General features: G+C 31.6%; 1 protein-coding gene across 13 annotated transcripts; it reads left to right on the top strand.

The window, feature by feature from the left end:
- Nucleotides 1–456: 456 nt before the first annotated feature.
- On the top strand, nucleotides 457–25789 carry LOC127723179 (uncharacterized). Of its 13 annotated transcripts, none has more exons than XM_052229692.1 (14): nucleotides 457–1006; nucleotides 11216–11312; nucleotides 11830–11941; nucleotides 13473–13616; nucleotides 14182–14253; nucleotides 14501–14554; nucleotides 14853–14906; nucleotides 15205–15258; nucleotides 16555–16608; nucleotides 18332–18415; nucleotides 19685–19881; nucleotides 20858–21017; nucleotides 21673–21776; nucleotides 25632–25789. In XM_052229692.1, exons 2-14 carry the CDS (start codon nucleotides 11220–11222, stop codon nucleotides 25674–25676), a joined length of 1227 nt encoding a protein of 408 aa, XP_052085652.1. In that variant the 5' UTR covers nucleotides 457–1006; nucleotides 11216–11219; the 3' UTR covers nucleotides 25677–25789. The 13 variants fall into 13 exon arrangements, with proteins under 13 accessions (XP_052085652.1, XP_052085663.1, XP_052085664.1 ...); XM_052229691.1 differs by lacking the exon at nucleotides 457–1006 and adding an exon at nucleotides 10267–10667; XM_052229695.1 differs by lacking the exons at nucleotides 457–1006; nucleotides 16555–16608 and adding an exon at nucleotides 10262–10667.
- The last annotated feature ends 206 nt before the right edge of the window (nucleotides 25790–25995 follow it).

The raw sequence follows: 25995 nt of genomic DNA, 5'->3' as shown, positions 1-25995 counted from the left end.
TATGACTAACATATTAACCCTTTAAATTATTTAATATTATGATTATTTTTATTTATTAATTTTACAAGCATAATCAAAATGTTATTCTCATAACGTTCTTTAAAATACGTTGTTCTTACGTTAATATGAGGTTACTTCTAAAACCCTAAATCTACGTTGATTTAAACGTCATTACAATGTAAAAGTAATGTTTTTTCAATACGTCAAGCTTCAACATTTACATAACGTTCTTATAACATAACCTACAGGGGCGGATCCAGCCATTTTCAAAAGGGGGGGTTCCCAACCCAGGATAAAGGGGGGGTTCCAACTATATGTCCCCATTCAAATGCATTGATCGTCAAAAAAAAGGGGGGTTCCAACTATATGTCCCCATTCAAATGCATTGATCGTCAAAAAAAGGGGGGGTTCCAACCCCCGGAACCCTCCCCCCCCCACCCACCCCTGGATCCGCCACTGACCTAAGAAACGTTTAGTTACTGACCTTGTTATAACGTAATATTATAACGTTTATTCATGGAACCAGAGAAATATATTATATGTCTCTGATGGAACGTTGTTTTAACATTTAAAAAAGTAGTTTTTCTTCATATCGACAATATAACGAGCAATATAAAAAGGAAAGTTAAGTTGAACTTCTGTAACACGAGCTAAGTCGAAGGGGAAACATAAACGTACTTTGAAAATATAATTTTTTAAATTTAATGTTTAAACTGTGATATAGTCACGTGGGTAAAGACGGATTTTACGCGGTTTTTAGTTTCGAACTATAAATTCTAAACTTATTTTCAACAACTAATAACGATATGTTTAAATAAAAGCAAATAGCGTTTATATATCTATAAAAAAATAAAAAATTTTGTTAGTTTTTGAAAAAAAATATTTTAGAACTTATAGCTTTGCTTTCTTTCAATATTTCCCGCTCTTAGAACTATCTTCTGCCGACATCTCACACGACTCACTATAAATTATAATACAGCCTCAGCATATCAAATAACACACCAAGGTAAGCAGGAAGACGGATGTATATGTGTGTGTGTGAGTTTTAATTAACCACTTTTGGTAAGGAAGTGCTTTTTCCGTATCCACGAAAACTTTTTTGCAAATTTCTGACGTCAGATTTTCAGGGGGACGGAAGGGGGTTCTACAATTTACAAACAATTTCATACAGATCCAGTTCCTGTGCCATACATAATTTTTCATAAGGAAATAATGGCCTTCGGTTCTTTTAACTTGGGGTGGTCCCAACCCTAGTGAAGTAGTCCAAATAATTATGATGTACGTCTTGAAAGGCTATTTTAATTTTTTGCTGTGAGCCGTCCCCGTCACAGCAAAAAATGTTAAATAGCCTTTCAAGACATCATAATTATTTGGACTAGACTAGTGAAGATGATAATGATGCCTGTGGCAGAGTTCTCAAAAAGTGGTTGTCCGAAGGCTTTGACCAACAAAATTATTCAAGAACCAACACAATTTTTGTATTTTGCAATAGAAATAATACTATTAATAGTGAGGACCATCAGATTTTAATTCTTCAAGGACCATCAGGGAAAAAAAGATTTCAAGAACTCTGCTGCGGAGGGTATTTTATATTTTAATTTGATATTTAATATTCCCCAAGTCATTCACAGAAATTAAATTTAAGCCTAAGCCAGGCTAAGGCATCAGATCAAAAATTAAAAGAATTCCAAGAAGTCACAACTTGAACTCCCGTATGAAAAACTTGACACGTACTCCAGCCGGACAGTAGCCGTACTGTAGCCGTACTGAGAACCGTACTTATAATATTCATTTGGAATTTTCTTTGAATTGCTTATAATAGATAATAGATACCCCGGCTGGACTTTCAGCGAAATTAGCCGTAAACCGGCTCGAAATATTTAAATTAGCAGGAGTCCGGTTCTTTAAGTCCAGCTGGACTTTAATTAAGGTACGTCTGAAAAAAAAACCAGCCGGCATTTCTGGCAAAAATATGGACTCTATAAAGTTCATCTGGACTTTACAAAGTCCGGCTGAACTTTAAAAAGTCCAGCTGAACTCTATAAAGTCCAGCTGGACTTCAAAAAGTGCAGTTTGACTTTTAAAGATGATTTCAGCAGGGACGAATCCAGCCATTTTCAAAAGGGGGGGTTCCTAACTCAGAATAAGGGGGGGGGGGGGGGGGGGTCCAACCATATGTCCCCATTCAAATGCATTGATTGTCAAAATAATGGGGGGGGGGGGTTCCGACCCCCGGAACCCTCTCCCTGGATCCGCCACTGCTCTGTTTTTCTTCAGATGGTTGATTCTTCTGATTTGATTTGCATCATGCATCGATCCCTTGCTATAATCTGAAAATACAAAAAAAAAAAACAGATGATATTATGCATATATACTGGTTATTTCTTTTTCTTTTTTGTACTGTCTTACTGGCAAAACCAAGAAATGGGGAATTGAGAAGCTAAATGCTAACTTCTAAAAAATTGTGGTTATAATAGCCTAAATAATTTTAAAGTGGCTAAAAATAAAATAAAGTTACTCAAAGTGTAGAAATCAAAAAACTTTCAAAACAACTCAAATAATAACCATTCCTTAATACAGAGGGAATAAAAAATATAACAATACATTTTTTAACATAACAATTCAAAACAGGAAGTGACAGTGACATAACAGACAAGATGAAAATTATTGCATGAATATAAAATATTTGATTTAGGTTTTTTATTCTTTTTCACTCTTCAAAAATAAGAATTAAGCTATATTTATAATATTGTAATTATTTTATTAATATGTTGAATAAAAAGAGCATATCAGATTATATCACCAAAATGGTGGAATTCAATTTATTGTACTTACCAGAATATGCAATCCAAAACACATGCAAACAGCAATCTTCCTAAATTCTCATTGATGCCAGTCAGAAGGATCCATCTTCTCTATTTAATGTGAAAAGAACTACTTCCAAACATTTGCTTTACATCCAATTATGTAAAATTCTCATTTTGTTCAAGAAAGAAGACACATCTTCCTCAGTGTTTATTCCAAATTCAAAGTTGTTGTATTGCAATACATGAGGTTGTTTAAGGAGTTGTTTTAAATGTTCCTCTTATGACTAATTGCATGTGCCTTAATTTTGAATATGTGATATATTAAAAAAAGAAAATCAATTATTAATTTGTTTAATTATGAAATTTTTAATAAGTGATAGTAATTGCAGAAATATGTATTTCGAAATGTGTTCTCCTACATATGGCCTCAATCTCTGTGGAGATAGAACTTCCTGTGACCTGTCCAGACTGAGGTTAATTGAAAACAGATGGCACATTTCTATAAGACTAACTGCTATTAAATCACTGTTATATGGCTCAAGTTTCTAATTGATGTTTAAGAATGAATGATAATTATTAATTTTATGCATTCATCTAATTGAATATAAATATACTAGAAAATGTATAAATCTAACCTGTAACAGATGTTGCTAGTGTTTTTTTTTTATGAAAAAAGTAGAAATGTTAAATAATTGTTGTATTAAACATATTAACTTGGATATAATTCAATCAAAAGTCACCAAAATTAAATTTTAACTTTCCATCAACAGTCTATGTTTAATATTCCATGATGGAATTGAAAATCTAGGGAAAGTATCACATCTTATAGTTTGAACTAAAAGTATATTGCAAAAAATTATTTTATCATTATTATTACTTGCAAACTTTCATTTTTAACTGTTTTACATTTTGAAAGAATTGTTCCTTTCAAAGAAAAGAATCTATTGTGGCAAACTTTTTATTTTTGTAAGGGTATAAGATCTGGCTGATGAAAATTTTCTAAGTCTAAATTCCTGCTCATAAATGAATGTAAAATTTTCTAAGACAAAAATCCTGCTGATCATTCTACAGAAAGAATAAATTTCCTCAAAAGTCCAGCCGTGTTTATTTTCTTGTCAGCATTACAAAAAGTGCGGTTGGACTTTTAAGAAAATACCGGCTGGCTAATAACCCAAGTATAAGAAAAAGTACGTGTACGGCTCATGTCAGACTGGACTTTTCAAAGTCAGACTGGAATACGTCTCAAGTCCAGCTGGAGTCCAGTTGAACTCCTGTTGAAATTTTCATACGGGAATAATTTGACACAAAACTGACAAAAGTAAACTCGCCCAATTAATTTAGAGTTCTTGAAAAGAGTCGGTCCAAATCAATCAAATATAAATTGGAAATTTAATACTGATATTTCAAACTTTCAGTCAAAACCTCCCACAACCAGACATGAATTAATATATGTATACATTTATGTGCCCACAACACAAGAATCCAGTACCTTCATTAACTTGAGGAACTTTAGCAGTAGGGTCAGGTATAGCTCGGTAAGGGTTAGGATTAAAGTTCTTAAGAAATATGGCCATGTGTACACCAGAATTTCTGAAAATATCTGTATATATATATGTTAAAAAATAATGAGATGCAGATTGATCTACTCTGCTAAATTTGGGTCTGCAGTATTAAGAAAAACGTGTACACTAAAAACAAATAATTATGTTTGTAATTGTATCAAATTTACAGTGAACAAAAAAAGATTTAACTGTTATTAAATAAAATATTCAAGTAAAAGTAAAAATTTATTATTTATATATAAGTTTTTGGAAATTTGAAAACTGTCTTTATCAAAAATTCTAATTATATGCAAGCAATGGACTATTGTACACATTGCTTGCTTTGCAAAGTTATTAGCTATATATAATTAAAATTGCATTGTATTAGAGTACATAGTTCCATCATTATTTTGTTGTACATTTTCTGGCTGCAAATTATGTAAATGGTTAACTATTTTAAGTTGAAACAATGTATATAAAATTTTCAACACAAATGTTAAAATGGTTGTATTCTGTCAGTCAAGGAATAATCCTTATATATTTTTTTCATGTAGATTATACTTGTATATGCATGTTAATTAAGTAAGCTTTAAATAATCTCTTTTTATGCTGAGAACTACAAAAATTTTCTTACAACAAGTACATGTAATTTTTTAAGTAGCACCATTTTGATTGATATCTTTTTCTTTAGGCATCTGCTAAAGAAATATAGGGTGATATCATAGAGTGTAATTTTTCCCCTTTTTTATAGACCCTTGACTGAAAGTGATATGATTTTCCTGAAATAACATAAATTTCACAGAGTGCAACCATTTATACATAATACTTCATTTAGTACTTTTATTAGCTTTTGTTTGTTAGCTCAACCAAGGATCTGTATAGTGAGACAAATCCTTGACTCAACTAGGTAAATTAAAAAGGTCATGTGATCATATGCCATCACTTGGCATCCTTTGTGATTAAAAAAAAATCTCCTTTGATTTTAACTAAACTTGGACTGAATGATCCTCAGGGTACCTAGTATAAATTATTGTTTTTTATTCCTGTCAGTCAGCAAGTATGCCCACTATGGGTAAAAATAGAACATAAGGGTCAAATGCTTATAGGGTGTTCGCTGATCTTGTTTATGACTTTTTGTCAGATATTCAGAATTCCTCTGGTTTTATCCATGTAGTGCCATTACAATTTTGGGTGCTTACCCCTAATTTTCTATTCATAATTTTATTACATAGACATAAAGTTTAAAAAGCCATTTTTGTAAGTCTTATTTTTTTCAAAGTTTTTACACATGTTGAAAGAAAAAAGGTGCCAATGTTAAATATAAAAAAAACAGTTCAATTTGTGGTCTGCGTTAGTTAGGTCAATTTTGTTCAAAAACAAATTCAACAATTGGGAAGGAAAAAAACAATACATTTAAGCTCAATGTTAAATTGCTGGATAAAAACAATTTAGCACAGTGTAGGAATATTGTACAATATTGTATATGTACATGATGTATATAACAGTCTTTAAAAAATCTTGTTATTCAGAAACAGAACAGCTGATCGTCTTTTGTCTTGAAAAGCATTACAGACAGAGCAAAAGTATCTAAATGTCAAAATCTACTCACTGTCTTACGTACTTCCTCTTATCAACAAAATTATCAGATGTCTGATTTATGTTGAGTCAACTTTCTTCGCACTTTTCTTTTCACAAGTACAATTGAACAGAATGACTTTATAATTGGTCAACAAATTAACAGTGAATGAGTGATCATGGTGATGAGTACTACTTTTTAGAATGATTTTAAATGTTGTTAGTAGCCTAACAATGATGAGATAAAAGGTGTATGCATGTGCCTTTTGGATCTAGTAGACACCTTCTTCCTGTTTTCCGATACTTTGAATTATGAGTGGGTGTATGCTTCGCTTGAAAATATATACAAAAAATATTTTTGCTTTTTTCCCAATACATGTACTAAGCCGCAAAAAGTAACATAGATAGGTACTAGAAACTATTAACTGCAAAAATGATCAGCAAAACAAGATCTACAAGATAGTATTTAACTAATTTCAATAAAGGTAAAACTAGAATATAAAATGGCATATTTTTTCCAGGTGAGCAATTCAGGCTCTTAAGATTTATTGTGCCCCTCGCGACATAGAAATACCGGGCGTCTGTCCGTCCGATCTTGTTAGCGCTCTCAAGTGTACAATTCTTGCCAGATTTTCATAAAACTTATATCATAGGTTTATAATAACAATGTCTTGGACAAGTTCGAAAATCAGTGCCGATTAATTATTTTTAAAAGAGTTATGCCCCTTTGAAATATTCATTATATTGAAAATTGCATTGTTAGTGCTCTTATTTGTACAATTCTTGCCAGATTTTTATGAAACTTATATCATAGGTTTATATCAGCAATGTCTCAGACAAGTTCGAAAATTGGTCCCGATCAATTATTTTTAAAAGAGTTATGCCCCTTGGAAATATTATGTATTTATTGGAAATTGCATTGTATTTGCTCTCAAGCCTTCATTTCTCTTAAGATATTTATAAAAAATTTAAAGAACCAAACAATAAAATTTTTTTGCCCTTGAATAGATAAAATATGTGCAACGCCGGGGACATTGGAACTGTGTTCTTTTATTAGACTTGATTATTATATAAATGTGGTTTTGGGTTACCTTATAACACTATGATTGTTCATTTTGATGTATATGTATATCTACATATTTTTTATATTTATATTTACACAATATTGGATTGCACCTAAATGAATATTTAAGAACAATGTGTGATGGTTTACCTGTTATAATTATAATTAATTGGTAGAGATTTTACAAGTCATTGATTAATATTAAATTTATCATTACTTGCTTATTTTCTTTGCACTTGCTGTTATTTAACCATATGGAGCTTGAACTTAAAGTCAGTTACTGATATATATTATCTTACATGTCTTAAATTTGCAGTTATAATATTTTTCAGATATAAGATTGATTGATTGTTGGTTGCTTAACGTCCAGTAGCAAATATTTCATTCATGTTCAGGACGAGTTCAGATATAAGACAGTTCTGTTAACCTAAGGCAAGAGTTTTTTTTAATTTGTTGGTTTACATATCCGCCGACCAAATTTTTCCGATTTTCAGAAAAAAAATCAGACATTTCATGCTTTTTTATTCCCACCGACCCTAAGAAATAAATTTTCCCTGAAATATAAATAAAAATATCTGCGTAGCAGGATTTTCCTGAAATAAAATGCATTATTTTAGCATGTTAAAACATTATCAGAAATGATTACACATTGTGTTCTAAAAAAAATAAAATCTTAAAATAATCCATAGTGTTTGAGTTTCTAAAAGTAGACAATCATTAAACTGACCTTGAAATATTGTTTGTGGATCAAAGCCTATGTTAAAAAGGCCTCACAATAAGTTTGTTTTTCTTTTTTGTCATAATTCCGTACAATTTTTCATCTCATAGATGATGGACCCGTCCAAACGTGAAAGACGTCAAGTTAAAAGAAAGAGATATCCACAAACAATTGGGAATTTTCTAATTTCATGGTTTTTTTTAACACAATTGCCCACAACATGCACAAAAGAGCTTAGGTCTGAGTGAAACTGTCAGATCTTGGTATGGCAGTCTAATGAAGATAATTTCAAACAAAAATCTGGAATAATTAAAGTATGCAGAGCCATTGGGGCCAAAAAAACTATATTTGGGTAATTAAAGGCGAGTTGAATTGAAAATGAAATTAACATATATATATACATTCAAAACTATGTAAAGCACAAATGACTCTACACATTCAAATAATTATTTTTTGTTGTATATTAATAGCTGATAATTGCCTTTATCTTATTTTATACACAAAATGTCTCAGTTATCATGGTTATGATTGAATATACTTTATACTCTCTGAACAATGGCAGAGTCAACATGTACCAGATGTATTACTATTATTATATTGTAAGTTAAATTTAGCTTTTGTTAACTTGTCAAATGCCCAAATATAGACGTGAACCGTGTGGATACAATTATTTATGACTTTCAAAGAATAGAATATGAAATTTCCTTGATTTATGGTCAAATGGTAGACAGTCCTTTTACCAGAAATGTGTTAAGCTAGAGAATTTCTCAGCAGGAGTGGATCCGGAAACTATATTCTACTTACGAATCAACTGCTTCTTATAAATTCTCTATTAGAGTCTTAAAACATAAATTTTCTGACCTCCCTAGTATAAGTTTTTTTTAACTTTTATTGTCACAGGATGTCTGATAAGAAGAGGAAGAGGAACGAATACAAAAGAAAATGGATTGCGAATGCTAGACAGAAAGCAAGAATTTCTGCTGAAAGTCATTTTTCCAGTAGTGACGAAGAATGTGAATTCCTTTCTGCTAGTACATGTAGTAACATGAGTAACTTGGAAGCAAATAAGTGCGCTTTACAAAACTTGCATTCAGTGGATTTACCTTCAACTAGTCAACCAATGACTACCATGACTACAGAAGGAAATTTATCACCTTCTGATGAAGGTGGTCATGAGCTGGAGTCAGATAATAGTTCAAGTGGTTTACCTGATATAGATTGGGATTCTGTTGAGAAATTTGAAACTTTGTCTGTTGACACTGATACTGATTTTAATCCAGATGAGGATGATACTCTGTTAGAAGAACTGGCTGTATGGACTAACACATTTCAAGTAAATCATAATGCTGTTGATGCCCTCTTGAAAATTTTAAAAGAGCATGGTCATCAAAACTTGCCAGGAACGTGTCGTACTTTGTTGAAAACAGTTAGAGAAGTTGAGACAACAAATATATCTGGAATGGATTATTATAATTTTGGACTTGAAATTGAACTTTTGAAAACATTTGGACAGTATCCAAAGATGGTAACAGATAATGTTGAATCCGTAGATATTTCTCTGAACATAGATGGTCTTCCTCTTTTTAAAAGTACAAATACAGCATTGTGGCCAATTTTATGTGAAATTCACTTACAACCAAGAAGAGTATTTCCTCATGTTTTAACAATAGGTCCTTCAAAACCTACTAATCTTGATTTTCTACAGGAAGCAATAGATGAATTGGACTCTTTATTACAAAATGGCTTTAAATTTAACGGTAAAGAAGTAAGAGTGAAGCTTAGATGTGTAGTATGTGATGCACCTGCAAAAGCAATGATGAAAGGGATAAAGTTATTTAGTGGATATTATGGTTGTGACAGATGTAATCAAACTGGTTTCTGGTGTGGACGTATCACATACCAAGATACTGAGAATATGCAACTTAGAACAGACGTTAGTTTCAGAAATCAAGATCAAGAAGAACACCATCACAGACATTCCCCTTTTTGTCAATTAAATATAGACATGATTAATCAATTCCCTATTGATTACATGCACCAAGCGTGTCTTGGTGTTATGAAACGACTTCTTCTATTGTGGATGAGGGGGAAAGGGTCACGACGCATAAGGATGTCAGCTCAAAACATTCAAGATATAAGTTCAAAGTTGGTACAGTTAGCTGAATTTATTCCAAAACAATTTGCTCGTAAACCCAGAAGCTTGTATGAAATAGACAGATGGAAGGCAACTGAATTCAGGCAATTTTTATTATACACTGGGAAAATAGTTTTAAAAGGAATTTTACGACCTGATTTATATGCTCATTTTATGTCTTTGAGTGTAGCTATATGCATTTTAGTATCTCCACGTTTAGTGAATGAACATGTTAGTTATGCACGAAATCTATTAAATTTCTTTGTTAATGAAGGCAGAAACCTTTATGGTCAAGAGTTCCTTGTATACAATGTCCATAGTATGCTTCACATTTCTGACGATGCTGAAAAATATGGAGGTCTTGATAATTGTGGAGCATTTGAATTTGAAAATTATTTGCAAAGGTTAAAAAAGATGGTGCGGTCGGGAAAGAAACCTTTAACCCAGATAGTGAAAAGAATTAAAGAATCACAGACGTATTTAGTCAGCATGGATGCGCAAAGAAAACAAAATGAAATAAAAGTCTCATCTCAGCAATCTGACAATGCTTACTTAATTGGACAAAACAGGTTCTGTCAGTTATTATCAGAAACAAATAATCATGATGAAGACGGCAATGCTTTAATGTTGTGCAGAGTATACTCAAGAAATCAAGCCTATTTCCATACACCATGTGATTCAAGAATGATAGGAGTTTATAGTTTTGACAAAAGATTTTCTACTGTTGAACATGTACAATCTAAAAAACTGGGAAAACAAGCAATTTTGATTAATAAGGAAAATGAGAGCAATATTGTTGTCTTAGCTATACTGCATGACTTTTAATATGGTAAGGGATAATCGAAATGTTCTGCTGTTGTCAAATTTAGTGTTCATTTTCTTACTTATTTAGGAAATGACTTATTTTTTTTTATTTGTTTAGTGTTCTGAACTTTAGTCAGATTTTCAAAACATACCACTCAGCAAAGTTGAAAAACACATCCAAAATATAAAACAAGCTGATGAACTAAGTACATGCCATACCAGAGCTCCAGATAAGCTGCGTATTTGCGTGATCACGCAATAAAAATAATTAAAAACCCAATGCAATTGCCCATTGCAGGGTTCAATAACCCAATTAATTCAAAGGAAAACCCAATTATATGCCAAAAACATGGGTTCTTAACGCTTTTATTCGCTATCGTTTGCGTTATTTACCCTTACTTGATTACAGTCGTCGCGTAAATCTATTTTTATAATATTTATAATTTTTAAGATTTAAAAAACTCGAGCAGAATATAGAAAAAACCTCATACTGACGAATACTTATGTCAATTTACGTTATATGTTGACATGTTGCTTTGAGGCAGCCATGATTTTTTTTTTTATATTTTACAGATCTATGGCTTTTTCATATGCAGTAGTAGAATTCACAAATGATGATCCACCATCAGTAGCAATTGTACACCAGGGATGGTTGGATAGCAAACCAGATGTAAGTTAAAGTAGACAATTTTAAGGTTTCTTGTGAAGACTGTACATAACTATTTCTCACCCTAGAAAAAGGGCCATACCTATCCTTTTGTCCAATTTTACGATTCCTAATAAAACCCAACTTAGAGACTAGAGCTTTTAATATTAATTAAAGTTATGCAAGACTAATGCATGATAAACTAGAAAATAAATATATCTATGAGAAAAGTGTTCTGTTAAACGGTGTAAGTTTCAAAAGCGTATAAGCTATCATATTATGTATCAAATACCTAATCCACATCTTCAATAATCTTGCAAAACTGGCAAACATTTGGCAAAAGAAGAAGAAAATTGATATGCTATATGTCAGATGAATGACTAAAGGAAAAACCTAAAAACAGTGAAGGGAAATATAATTGAATAGAGGAAGTAGGTAATCATCTTGGAATAAGTAGAATTTAAACAACAAAAACAAAAACAAAAATAATAATCTGACTTTTATCTAGCAATTTAGAGTTGGTTCATATATTTTTTTGTAGGGTATGTTTTGTTATTGGCCTAGGACAAATGTTTCATTGAAGGCCAGAAAGGCCGAAATTGCAGACAAGGAGAAGTGGGTAAAGTATTCTATTAGAATACTTCACTACACAGGTAACTTAATATAATGTTATAATTAAGCCTACAAAAATATACAGGTTTTTGTCTCGCCTGCGACGAAAGTCGCAGAAAGTGAGACATAGGTATTACTATCCGGCGGCGGCGTAAACTATTTGTATAAAGCTTTATATTTCAGAAGGTAAAAGACCTGGATGCTTCATACTTTGTATGCAGATACCTTATGTTACGAACTTTCCGTCTGTCATATGTCCAATGTCCTTGACCTCATTTTCATGGTTCAGCGACTGCTTGAAAAAAAATTACAGTTTTTTTGTTATGTAAATTTCTCACTTATTATGAGTAATAGGATAACTATATTTGGTATATGGGTTCCTTGCAACGTCTACATGTCCATCAGACAGGGTTCACCTGACCTCAGCCTCATTTCATGGATCAGTGATCAAGGTTAAAGTTACGTGATTAGGACGTTTCTCAGATACTACAAGCAGTAGGTCAGCTATATGTGGTGTATGGAATGATTGTAAGGGATACATGTCAGTCTGGCAGGTTTCATCTGACCTTGACCTCATTTTCACGGTTCATTGGTCAATGTTAAGTTTTTGTGTTTTGGTCTGTTTTTCTAATACTATAAGCCATAGGTCAACTATATTTGGTGTATGGAATGATTGTAAGGTGTACATGTCTGTCTGGCGGGTGTCATTTGTCCTTGACCTCATTTTCATGGTTCATTGGTCAATGTTAAGTTTTTGTGTTTTGGTCTGTTTTTCTAATACTATAAGCAATAGGTCAACTATATTTGGTGTATGGAATGATTGTAAGGTGTACATGTCTGACTGGCAGGTGTCATTTGACCTTGACCTCATTTTCATGGTTCATTGGTCAGTGTTAAGTTTTCCTGTTTAAGTCTGCTTCTTAGATACTATAAGCAATAAGGTCAACTATATTTGATGCATGGAATGATTGTAAAGTGTACATGTATGTCTGCCTTGGTTTATATGACCTTGACCTCATTTTCATGGATCATTGATAATTTTAAGTTTATGTGATACTTGTAGTAAAACTTTATCTTTAGGACTATCAACATAAAACCAATCATGGTTAGTAAAACAGGCGAGACATTTCAGCGTGTGCACTCTTGTCTAAATAGGGTAGCTGACAGGAAACACACCTATATTTTGTTTTGGTCTTAGGAATAAGCCAATTATTGTACATATAAATAAAATATTCATGTCTTCCGAAAAACCTTCTACAACACTAAGTAAGCAGTGAATAGGATGAACATGATGGATAAGTACTTTCAATAGTTCTTTAAGTTCTATGAATTTTTCATTTTGATCTGTGAAGCATAAAATTGGACTGCATCTTTCAAATAGACAAAATTCATAATATTCAAATAATTTTTTAAGACAATCTTTCTAATTGACCTTGAAACATCAAATTAATAATTAAGTCAGTGTCACCCCTTGCCAAACATAATATTCTTGAACAGCCTTGTTTTGCAGTTAAGCAATTACTTCTGTTTTACTGTTCATTTCTGTACAATATCCACCACCATATTTTTCAGATACATATGAAAGTGCAATCCAGATGTGCAGGGATGCGCAATACACATCAAACTTGTCAAGTGACGATAATGAAGAAATGGGACGAGGTCAAAGAACCAAACAACAAAACTTTGAAAAACAAGATTCCAAAAGTGATGCAGATGGTAAGAATAAAGATTTAAGAAGTATGTATGTGCATGCCTTGCATTTTTTAAACATGGTAAATTATATTATATTTTTTAATACTTTTTTCAGTTACAAATGTCCAATCTGAGCATAATTAGTTTAACTATATTTCAAAACAAAAGGGTTTGTAAAATTTGGTAGGTTATCCATTGTGTTACAAGTTCGAAAATCAGTGCCAATTAACTATTTTTAAAAGAGTCATGCCCCTTGGAAAAATCAGTTATATAGAAATTTGCATTGTAAGCACTCTCACACCTACTTTTCTTGTAATGAAATTTATATCATAGGTTTATATTCGTAATGTCTTGGGTGAGTTTGAAAATGAGCTCTGATCTATTCTTGTTACAAGAGTTATGTCTCTTTGAAATTTAATTGAACATCTATGAGACATACATGACATATCTGTGTCAACAATTTAATTTAATGTCAAAAGCCTAAGACTGTCCTCATGCAGTTTGTACATATAATTTCATAAGTGAAGAGTATTTGTATAGTTATCATAGACCTGTATTAACACAATTTCTTTTTTTATTGTCTACATAGATGAAGAGGAAATGAATGTTTCAAAAAGAAAAAAACTGAAAAAAGCTTCGACTCCAAATGCATCAGTACTTAGTAAGTGAAATTCTCTACTTCCTTTTGACCTGCATTTGTTTTACACTTTTAGTTGAATCAGTGGAATTTCTATTTTAAATTGAGCAAACCTTAGCATTGTTTATTGAGTACAAAAGACAAATTATAGATACTGTGCTTTGAATCAGAATTTTAGGATAAATATTTGATAGGAAATAAAAAAATATATATATAAATGTGTTCACAGCTGAAATGCATGAAATAAATCTGATGATTTTATTATTTTTAGATCATCAGCAGGATAGCCAAAGTACACCTATCATGCCATTAGGAAATTCAGAAAGTAAGATTTTACAGAACATATAAGGCTTTAATATCGTTTTAATTTATTGTTCAGGCAATTTTTTCTAAAACATCCACCATCTATCCAAATTTTATATTAAGTTCCTTCTGACCCACCACAAACTGATTGATAAACTTAAAATAATTTTGATTAAAAATCATTATTGTTTTTTCTTAATATTAATTTCTGAAGTCAGGGATTTATTCTTTTTTCTTTATAAGTCAGGGAACTCTCAGGTATTAAAAGTTTTTACAACTGATATGCATGATATAAATCTAATGATTTTATTATTTTTTAGATCATCAGCAGGATAGCCAAAGTACACCTATCATGCCATTAGGAAATTCAGAAAGTAAGATTTAACAGAACATATAAGGCTTTAATATCGTTTTAATTTATTGTTCAGGCAATTTTTTCTAAAACATCCACCATCTATCCAAATTTTATATTAAGTTCCTTCTGACCCACCACAAACTGATTGATAAACTTAAAATAATTTTGATTAAAAATCATTATTGTTTTTTCTTAATATTAATTTCTGAAGTCAGGGATTTATTCTTTTTTCTTTATAAGTCAGGGAACTCTCAGGTATTAAAAGTTTTTACAACTGATATGCATGATATAAATCTAATGATTTTATTATTTTTTAGATCATCAGCAGGATAGCCAAAGTACACCTATCATGCCATTAGGAAATTCAGAAAGTAAGATTTTACAGAACATAATATCTTTATCATAGTGTGGAAGATACATGTATGTAATGGTTTAGATTGTAATGGTATCCCAGTTTTTTCTGTAAATACCTTAAAATCACACCAATGATATATTCTGCATTTATTAATTTTGTATTTGTCTAATTTGTCTAATTCAGTGTAACATGCACTCAAGATTGATTGATTGTCAGTTGCTAAACATCACAAGGTTAGTATTTCATGCACATTCAGGAGAACAAAATAAATTAGTGCAATAGACAAAAGTCAGAAATGCCCAGAAATGAATGTATTTGGGGTTGGGATGCACTTAATTTGACCATACATGACGTTTTAATTTATTGGTAAGGGTATTTTTCTTAAACAATCACCAGCCATCCAAATTTAATATTAAGTTCCTTCTGACCCACCACCCAAAACAATCAATTGAGGAACTATGCTCGGGAAATTCAGATTAAAAAAAAAGATTGAATATGAAAACTTGTTGGTTTTACTGTTATGTCATTGCTGCATATTTAAGGTAGCTGGGGTGTCTAAATCTTCGACAATAGATTTTTCTTAAATTTCTGTAAAAGACTTCTAGGTTGATATACTATCATACTTTCAAATTTCAAGATAAAAACTAGGGGTCATGCACAGACCTTGTTTTTTCTTTAAAAAAAACAGATATTAACGAAATCAGATTTATTTTATATGGGTTATATGGGGGAAACTTAATTTTTCCTTATTGAGGAAACAGTAACCTATAGAATTGGTTAAAATTCAATGAAAGAATTGCTTTTCATAAATACTTCCGAAATATCAAATAAAAATAGGGGGTCACAGGCCTTATTTCCTTGAAAAATACAAAAAAAAAATTGTCCTATCAAGTTCAATATAATTATCTGCCCTTGATTTTAAAAGGATTATTTTCTGAAAATTTTAAATACACTTTACAACATTCATTTTTTTTTATAGTTTAATTTTTAAATTTCAAGTTTTAGATGTTTCTGTTGTATATTGAATGTTACTTAGTAAAATATTTTTAAACCAAAAAAGTTTTTTTTTTTTTTTTTTTTGCAACATGACCAAAAGGGGTGCTCAGAAAAAGACACCCGACCTACCTTAACTGATTGTTAAACTTCAAATAATTTTTATTAAAAATCATTATTCTTTTATTCTTTCTTAATATTAATATCTGAAGTCAGGGATTTATTCTTTTTTTCTTTATCAGACAGGGAACTCTCAGGTATTAAAAGTTTTTACAACTGATATGCATGATATAAATCTAATGATTTTATTATTTTTTAGATCATCAGCAGGATAGCCAAAGTACACCTATCATGCCATTAGGAAATTCAGAAAGTAAGATTTTACAGAACATAATATCTTTATCATAGTGTGGAAGATACATGTATGTAATGGTTTTGATTGTAATGGTATCCCAGTTTCTTTTGTAAATACATTTGTACCTTAAAATCACACCAATGATATATTCTGCATTTATTAATTTTGTATTTGTCTAATTCAGTGTAACATGCACTCAATTGATTGTCAGTTGCTTAACATCACAAGGCTAGTATTTCATACACATTCAGGAGGAGAACACATTGACAATGCCATAGAATGCAGTCTGGAAACAATCTCTCAAATTCTTTTAAAATTGAATATGGAAATTCAAACAATGTGTAAGTTGTTTTAAATGGTAGTACCATGGTTAAGTCAAGTTAGTTTTAGTTTAAGGTAGCTGGGGTGTCTAAATGTTCAACTATAGATTTTTCTTAAAGGTCAGTAAAAGACTTCTGGGTCAATGTACTTTCAAATTTCAATACTAAAACTGGGGGTCACGGATCTTGTTTTTTCGTTAAAATACATTGAAATTAACAAAATTGGGGTTATTTTTATATTGTTTATATAGAGGAATCTGGAAACTTAATTTTTCCTTATCGAGGAAACATTAAACGATAGAATTGGCTAAAATTCGATGAGAGAATTGCTTTTCATTAATACTTCCGAAATATCAAATAAAGATGGGGGGTCACAGCCTTATTTTCTTGAAAAATCCCAAAACACAAATTGTCCTATCAAATTCAGTCTAATTATCTGCCCTTGATTTTAAAAGGATTTTTTTCTGGAAATTTTAAATATACTTTACGACACTTAATTTTTTGATAGTTTAATCTTTAAATTTCAAGTTTAGGTATTTTGTTGTATATTGAATGCTACTTGGTAAAATATTTTTAAAACAAAAAAGTATTTTTGCAACATGCCCCGAAGGGATGCTCAGAAAAAGACACCCGATCTACCTTAATATCCTGCTTATTCTTATGAAGTCAGCTAAAATAGTTAAGTTGATATGCATTGGAAAACTTAGAAAGTATGTTTATAAAGAATATTATGTTGCATGGTAATTATACCCCTGTCTCAAAAGAGGGTGGGTATATAGTGATGCACACATTAATCATGGAGATGATTTGGCCCTGAACCATCAGTCATGATTCATTGATTTATGGTGTTTTGCATACTTTACATGTTAAATTACTGTCATTTTAATATCAATGGTGTTTTGCATACTTTACATGTTAAATTACTGTCATTTTAATATCAACATTTGCATTTTACTATAAATTATATGCATGTGAAACATATCTCTGTATCAACAAATTATTTAAAAGGATTTTTTTATTTGTTAATGTTGGCATAATATATCTTTCTTTCACTTCTATACAAACCAAAATAAGTAACACCTACTATATGTTCTACAAAGATTAAAAAAGTAATATCTGTGTTCCCACAAACATTCTGAATAAAAATGAGGGTCCACAGGCAGGCAAATGATTTTAAAAAATATTAATTGCATGGTTTTTACAGTTGAAATAGTCTGATTTTAATATTGCTTGTTCCATAATGAAAAAAGTCTTGGGTAGGTACTAAAAATTTGTGTTGATCAAGTTGATCGAAACACATGTATTTTTATAAAGCCTTGAAATTGTAGGTTTTTTTATAGTTTTAGTTTATAAGTTTTTAATTTGACCCAAAAAATACTTAAAAAGTGCATTTCATCTTAAAATGTTAATATCTGTCATAGGAAGGAAAGAAAGACGGAGAGAAATTCGCATACTCCCAGATCTACCAGAGGAAGGTCGATTAAATTTACCAGAAAACACAAGCAGTAAGTAATATTGAAAGAAATGCAGGTAATTTCTGCAAAAAAAACAGCCTTGGAAAGTAATATAGTTCAAATATTTGTTATATGTTTTATTCAAATTCATCTAAGGAATAGTGTCACAACAATTTTGTGAAATGACACAATTAAGTTCATTAATGAACAGTTTATAATTAGTTAGAAAATACATAACTTATGGTCAGATACTTTTTTTCTGCCCCACACATGAATATAGAAATTTAATGAACATTCATCCGTGTAAAATTATGGTTTTTATCTCAAAAATTTACTTAATTGGTAGTTCTAAAAACTACATATTATATACAGTATTGGTTGATTTGGCCTAAGTTTTATGCCTAAGTCTTCTATTTATGATAAGTCTGTGATAATGTGTATAAAGTTGTAGTAGCTTTGTAGCATTTCCTTTACATCGAATTTATCCTGCCTATCCCAATGTCCACTGAATTTGAAAAGTTTGCATTTCTTACATTGATTGATTGATTGATTGGTGTTTAACGCATCTTTCAGCACTATTGTGCTATTTCGTGGCTGTCAGTTTTTATTGGTGGAGGAAGCCCGAGAGAACCACCGACCTAAGGTAGGAAAACTGACAATCCTAGTCAATTAAGATTGGAGTCGAGCGCACCTGCCACGTGCTGGATTGGAACTCACAACCTCTGTGTTGACAGGCTAGTGATACAGTAGTTCGACTACTTAGACCACTCGGCCACCAAGGCCCCTGCATTTCTTACAAGTTGTTTTTTTGATATGTTAAATAAGAAATTCTTAATAAGGTTAACTAGTCAACTGTTTTTTGGCATCTTATTCTCATAGCAGTTTTCAATATTTGGTTTATACAATCCATATCAGGCAAGTCTGACTAACATTCCTTTTTTCTTTTCTTTTTTATGCCCCACCTACGATAGTAGTAGGGGCATTATGTTTTCTGGTCTGTGCGTCCGTTCGTTCGTCTGTCTGTCCCGCTTCAGGTTAAAGTTTTTGGTCAAGGTAGTTTTTGATGAAGTTGAAGTCCAATCAACTTGAAACTTAGTACACATGTTCCCTATGATATGATCTTTCTAATTTAAATGCCAAATTAGATTTTTTTCCCCAATTTCACGGTCCACTGAACATAGAAAATGATAGTGCGAGTGGGGCATCCGTGTACTATGGACACATTCTTGTTTTCTTTTTGATTTTTTCATGGGAGGGGGGCTTGGGGCTTTTCTTGGCTGGATAAAACTTTTAACCTTTTTACAAATTATATTGCTCCAGGTTTTGAACGGATAGTATTGAGCACCCTTAAACATGTGGTAAAGAATCAAGAAAACATCCAGGCAGAGCTTGCCCTCATTTCCGGAGCAGCAGTAGATGATGAAATAGAAGACTTGCTTCCCTCTCCAGTAAATTCTCTTGAGGATTTCATCCAATGGGGAATTAAATTGGAGGAGAAGCAGTCCAGAAAGAAATTGGTAAGAGAGTAATTTTTTGAAGGAATAATATACATGGAGATAGATTTTCTGTCATACTTTTATTGATATTAAATTCATTTTTAAGAAACTGGTATAATTATAATAATTCACTTCTTCTGCATGCATTAAACTACTTTTGACAAGTTGGATAAATTATTTTGATTAAATTGTCTTTATATAATTTCCTGTCAAATTCATACACAATATTTATATCAGAAAAGATTAGAACATCGCCTAATAAAAAAAACTCTATATAGTTTAATTATAAAATTCTTCGCCAGCCTCATACATTGTATTTGAAAATGAACTATTTTAATTGTATTAAGGTAAAATACTCTTTATTTGGCAATATTTTGGATTTTGATGAAAGTTTGTATGCTTTTACAACTCAGTCATATTGAAATATTTCTTATCTATTAAAATAAATAAATTGTGATAACTCCACAATGCTTTTAATACTTTTTTATCGATAGAAGTGCTATGGATTTAATTTGTGTTGCATGAACTGCCGAAAAGAGCAATCTTGAAAAGCTCTGAGCTTTCTCTTAAGAATAAATTTATGATCCCTTATTGGATGTCCCCTAATTAATTTTTGAAATAATACTGGAACCCACTGATCTTAAGGTATAATTAGATTATTCCCCTTTTGAAATTTGCTTCAATTTCCCATTTTGAATCCTTTTTCTACATAACATTATTAGGACAGTAATTTTTTTTAGAAAAACTGGGGAATAATATGTCTTGCATGATAAAATATTGTGGTAATTTATAAATTTGTAAAAAAACTTCATGATACTACCTCAGTACTTAAAATTGTTAATTAATGTTTGTTTGTTTTTGTATAGAACTATCTCCTTTAGCAGTAATATGAGTTGTTTGAAGAAACATTTCTTTGATCATCCTTGTATTCAATAAAGATATTTTTTCCCCTTTTTATTCTCATATAAATAAAATTGCTCTTTTTTCTCCCTAATAGGCATCTTTCCTTATTGCTTTTGGAGGAGCGACATGTCTAGAAACAGTGAGAAATATTCTGAAGAAAACAGTGACTAACAATATACTATCTTTGTACAGCTTGAGGGGAAAAAAGGGGAAAAAGGTCTTTCAGGACCATAACTTGTACAGAGTTCTTATAAGTAAGTACATTAGGGCTGTTCCAGATACAAATATATTATGGGTGTAGATCAAAATACTTGTTTATTCCCCCTTTCTGAAGTAGGCAGTATATTGTGGGCCCTTCCATCCATCCAGCTTGTGTATCCTGAACCACCTGACAGAATGAAACATGAAAAGAGAAGAAAAAAAAGGTCTTTAAGGATTTATGTTTTTCACCAGACCTTGACCTCATTTCATGTATCAGTGATCAAGGATAAAGTTGCATGATTAGGTCCGTTTCTCAGATACTATAAGCAGTAGGTCAACTATATGTTGTGGATGGAATGATTGTAAGGGATACATGTCAGTCTGGCAGGTATCATCTGACTTTGACCTCATTTTTATAGTTCATTGGTAAATGTTAAGTTTTTGTGTTTTGGTCTGTTTTTAATTACCATAAGCAATAGGTCAGCTACATATGGTGCATGGAATAATTGTAAGGTGTACATATCTGTCTGACAGGATTAATCTGACCTTGACCTTATTGTCATGAATCTTTAAAAATGTTAAGTTTATGTGATACTTGTTGTACAACCTTTGTCTTTTTTACTTTCGTCATAAAGTCAATGGTCAGTAAAGCAGGCGAGACATTTTAGCGTGTGTACTCTTGTATGAAAATATCATTTTTTATTTCAGGAGCATGTTTTAAGTTGCACAAGTGCAAAAGACAGGAAATAGAAGATTGCATGATTGAGGTGTTAAAGCATGCTCCTCATATGCCGGGAGGACCTAAATACAAGGTAAATTGTTATATATTTTATTATAAACTGTTTGTGGCATCAAATAATTACCGCACTCGTACAGAAATCTTGGAAGAATAACTAGTGGTGCATCAATCAACAGAAACATCTTCTTTGTACCAATGATAGCTAACAATCCTGTGTTTTTACGGTTTTAAAAAGCAAAAAAATAACTTGATATGAGTTGTCAACGTTTACCTTGATATGAACAACGCTCAGACATAACAGAGTTGTCCACATTTTTAACTCATCTGGCCCAAAGAGCCAAGTGAGCTTTTCTCATCACTTGGCGTCCGTCGTCCGTTAACTATTACAAAAATCTTCTCCTCTGAAAACTTGGCCACAATCATCATTGGGGTATCTAGTTAAAAAAATGTGTCCGATGACCCTGCCTGCCAACCAACATGGCTGACATGGCTAAAAATAGAACATAGGGGGTAAAATGCAGTTTTTGGCTTATATCTCTGAAACTAAAGCATTTAGAGCAAATCTGACATGGGTAAAAATGTTCATCAGGTTAAGATCTATCTGCCCTGAAATTTTCAGACGAATCAGACAACCCGTTGTTGGGTTGCTGCCCCTGAATTGGTAATTTTAAGGAAATTTTGCAGTTTTTGGTTATTATCTTGAATATTATTATAGATAGAGATTAACTGTAAACAGCAATAATGTTCAGTAAAGTAAGATCTACAAATAAGTACACATGACCAAAATTGTCAATTGACCCCTTAAGGAGTTATTGCCCTTTATAGTAAATTTTTAACAATTTTTCGTAAATTTTTGTAATCTTTTACAAAAATCTTCTTCTCTGAAACTACTGGGCCAAATTTAACCAAACTTTGCCACAATCATCATTAGGGTATCTAGTTTAAAAATTTGTTCGATGACCCCGCCCGTCAACCAAGATGGCCGACATGGCTAAAAATAGAACATAGGGGTAAAATGCAGTTTTTGGCTTATATCTCTGAAACTAAAGCATTTAGAGCAAATCTGACATGGGGGTAAAAATATTAATCAGGTTAAGATCTATCTTCCCTCAAATTTTCAGACGAATCAGACAACCCGTTGTTGGGTTGCTGCCCCTGAATTGGTAATTTTAGGAAATTTTGCAGTTTTTGGTTATTATCTTGAATATTATTATAGATAGAGATAAACTGTAAACATCAATAATGTTCAGCAAAGTAAGATCTACAAATAAGTCAGCATGACCAAAATTGTCAATTGACCCCTTAAGGAGTTATTGCCCTTAATTTATAGTCAATTTTTAACAATTTTTCGTAAATTTTTGTAATCTTTTACAAAAATCTTCTCCACTTAATCTACTGGGCCAAATAGAATTAAACTTAGCCTCAATTTTTAATAGGGTATCTTGATTGAAAACCACAATTTTTAATAGGGTATCTTGATTGAAAAGTGTATCTGATGACCCTGCCGTCCAACCAACATGGCTGCCATGGCTAAAAATAGAACATAGGGGTTTACTATAGAAGTCAATGATTGTAAAAAAACAATTTCAATTGGTCACAACTTGAAAACTAATTTAAATAATGATAAGGGGTCTTCAGTAACTATTGTAAGACTACAATGGGATGACTTGATTTGTTTCCATGGGAGGGTGCAATTTTTTCAGGGGGGTGCTTATAATTTCTGCTTAATATTTTCCATTTTCAGAATTATTCAGTGTTACTTTTCTATAAACCATTATTATATCGTCTCTTTCAGCATACTTATATTGGGTGAATGCCCTTCCCGACCTGGCGGGTCAGGGAGACCCCTGCCCAAATTTTTTTTGAAGGGGTGTTCCCAAAAACAAAGGCATTTCCAGCATTATACAGGCCCTGGGTGAAATAAATTTTGGAGAGGAGGGGTATTCAATTGATGTTCGTTTGGGAGACTTTCATGACAGCATCCTTTTGCAATGATATCTCGTTTTAAGGAAATTTTGCAGTTTTTGTCTTGCATATCATTATAGATTGAGATATACTGTAAACAGCAAAAATATCAAGCAAAGAAAGGTCCACAAATAAGTCAACATGACCAAAATCGTCAATTGACATCTTATTGGAGTTATTGTCCTTTAAAGTCATTTTTTGCAATTTTTTGGTAATTTTTGTAAACTTTTTAAAAAATCTTCTGCTTTTGATTGAACTACTGGGCCAAATTAAACCAAAATTGGCTTCAATCATTATTAGGGTATCTAATACTATTTATTATGATTTTAACCTTATTTTACATGATTTCCCAAACCACAGTAGATACAGATGAGCGCGACAGGCTCTTGAGAGCCTCTATAGTTACCATTGTGACTGACCAGATAAAAAAAACACATGCTACTAATAATCTTTGTTGCTAATTATGCATTAAAAAAAAATCATTATAATCAGATCTATTATTTTGTTGTTATTTAACCTGTTTAGGTAAGGGCGTTACAGAAAATTAAATGCAGAAAAGTGGTGGTGGGAGTTGGCATGGGAGGGTTATTATTAAGACCCCATTCACCTATGATATAAAATTTTCATTTTACTTATAATTAAAAGGAAAATACAACCACACACAATTATTTGATTTGAGTGAATCCCATGCCCCAAACCACAATCAATTTTGGAACAGTACCAAGAGATTGTGTTCACTGCATATATATATTTGACTGTTATATTTAAAATCCACAATAAATTAGATTTTCCCATGGATAACATTGCAGTTAGGGCTGTTCCATTTAAACATACTTTGTACACACAAAAGGCACTTTGAGGTTGGGGTACCATCTTAAGAGACAATTTTAGAGTTTCACCTACAATTTCACTGTACAAAAACACCCACCTGTAGATGATATTTTGTAGTGCATTCACATTAAAAAAGTTGACATAAACATAAAGAATTCAGAAATGTTTGCTGCTGCTGAATTATAATGGAAAAATGCGTCTCTGCATGACATTATGAGCTTGCATGTTAAAACTATCTATAAGAAAGATGTTTGTAACAAAACCTAAAACAGAGTATTCATTTTTAATAGATAAAAAAACAGATCCTGTTTCCGCATTTTGCCTACAAGTTGGATTTCTATTTTCTTCTACATGTATTCTATTTTATGTTTAAATGAACCTTTTCAAAATGAGATTTGCCATACTATATTACAAATGTAGACATTTTTTATTGCTTGCAGTAAGTGTCATCAGAACAGAAAGTAGAGAGGAGTTATTTAAGATACTTGAAGGCAAAGTGTTTGTCCAAGACCTAATATTCAATTTAAACAATTTATTTTTATTCATAAAGTTAACTGCTTTTATATTAAAATAAGAAGATGTGGTATGATTGTCAATGAGACAACTCTCCACCAGAGACCAAATGACATAGAAGTTTACAACTAAAGGTCACTGTATGACCTTCAACAATGAGCAAAACCCATACCGCATAGTCAGCCCCGAAATGACAAAATGTTAAACAATTCAAACGCGAAAACTAACGGCTTGATTTAAGTACAACACAATGAATGAAAAACAAATATGATATACAGCAACAAACAACAACCACTAAATTACTTCTGACTTGGGACAGGCACATAGAGAATGTGACGGGGTTAAACTAAGTTTGTTGTCGCCAAACCCTCCCCCTTACCTGGGACAGTGGTGTTATAGTACAACATAAGAACAAACTATAAAAATCAGTTGAAAAGGGCTTAACTCATCAGCTAGTTCAAAACCAATAATAACTAATAAAACAATCATGCCTACTACATGTTTAAAGTTGGTTCGTTTAATTAAATCAATAAACTTACATTTATTTTCATTATGTATAAAATTCATTTTAAAATTTGCATTACTATTGCCTTTATTTATTTTTTATTGTGTTTTTTAGAAACCAGCTTCAAGAAGAAGAGAGGATATATCAGACTCTGAGTGACTCTTTAAATGACTCTTTAATGATACAAATTATATAAATGATAAATAATATATGATAATGTATAATATATATACATAATATATGATCAAATTAAATATGAAAACACATCTTTATGCATTTGTTTGGAGTATTCTATTATCTGAAGCTCAAGTTTTTCAACCAACAGTAATGTCAAAATGATCTAACTTTTCGATGGAAATACTAGTAAGGAAGAGCTGAGAGGCAGGGTAAAAAAAGAAGAGTGCATTTAATTGTATTGGAATACCATTTAAGTAAATCTTTAGATTAAAAGATGACCCTTTAATTTGAAGTGTGCCTT

The sequence above is a fragment of the Mytilus californianus genome, unplaced genomic scaffold (assembly GCF_021869535.1).
Source record: "Mytilus californianus isolate M0D057914Y unplaced genomic scaffold, xbMytCali1.0.p SCAF_13, whole genome shotgun sequence".
NCBI lineage: Eukaryota > Metazoa > Mollusca > Bivalvia > Mytilida > Mytilidae > Mytilus > Mytilus californianus.
Note: the sequence above shows the minus strand (reverse complement) of the source record. Positions and strands in the feature narration are given on the sequence as shown.

Coding starts and splice junctions, on each gene's coding strand:
- LOC127723179 (XM_052229692.1), top strand. CDS start 11,220: ATGGCTTTTTCATATGCAGTAGTAGAATTCACAAATGATGATCCACCA. Junction 11,942..13,472: donor TAGAATACTTCACTACACAG/GTAACTTAATAT, acceptor CATATTTTTCAG/ATACATATGAAAGTGCAATC. Junction 13,617..14,181: donor TTCCAAAAGTGATGCAGATG/GTAAGAATAAAG, acceptor TTGTCTACATAG/ATGAAGAGGAAATGAATGTT.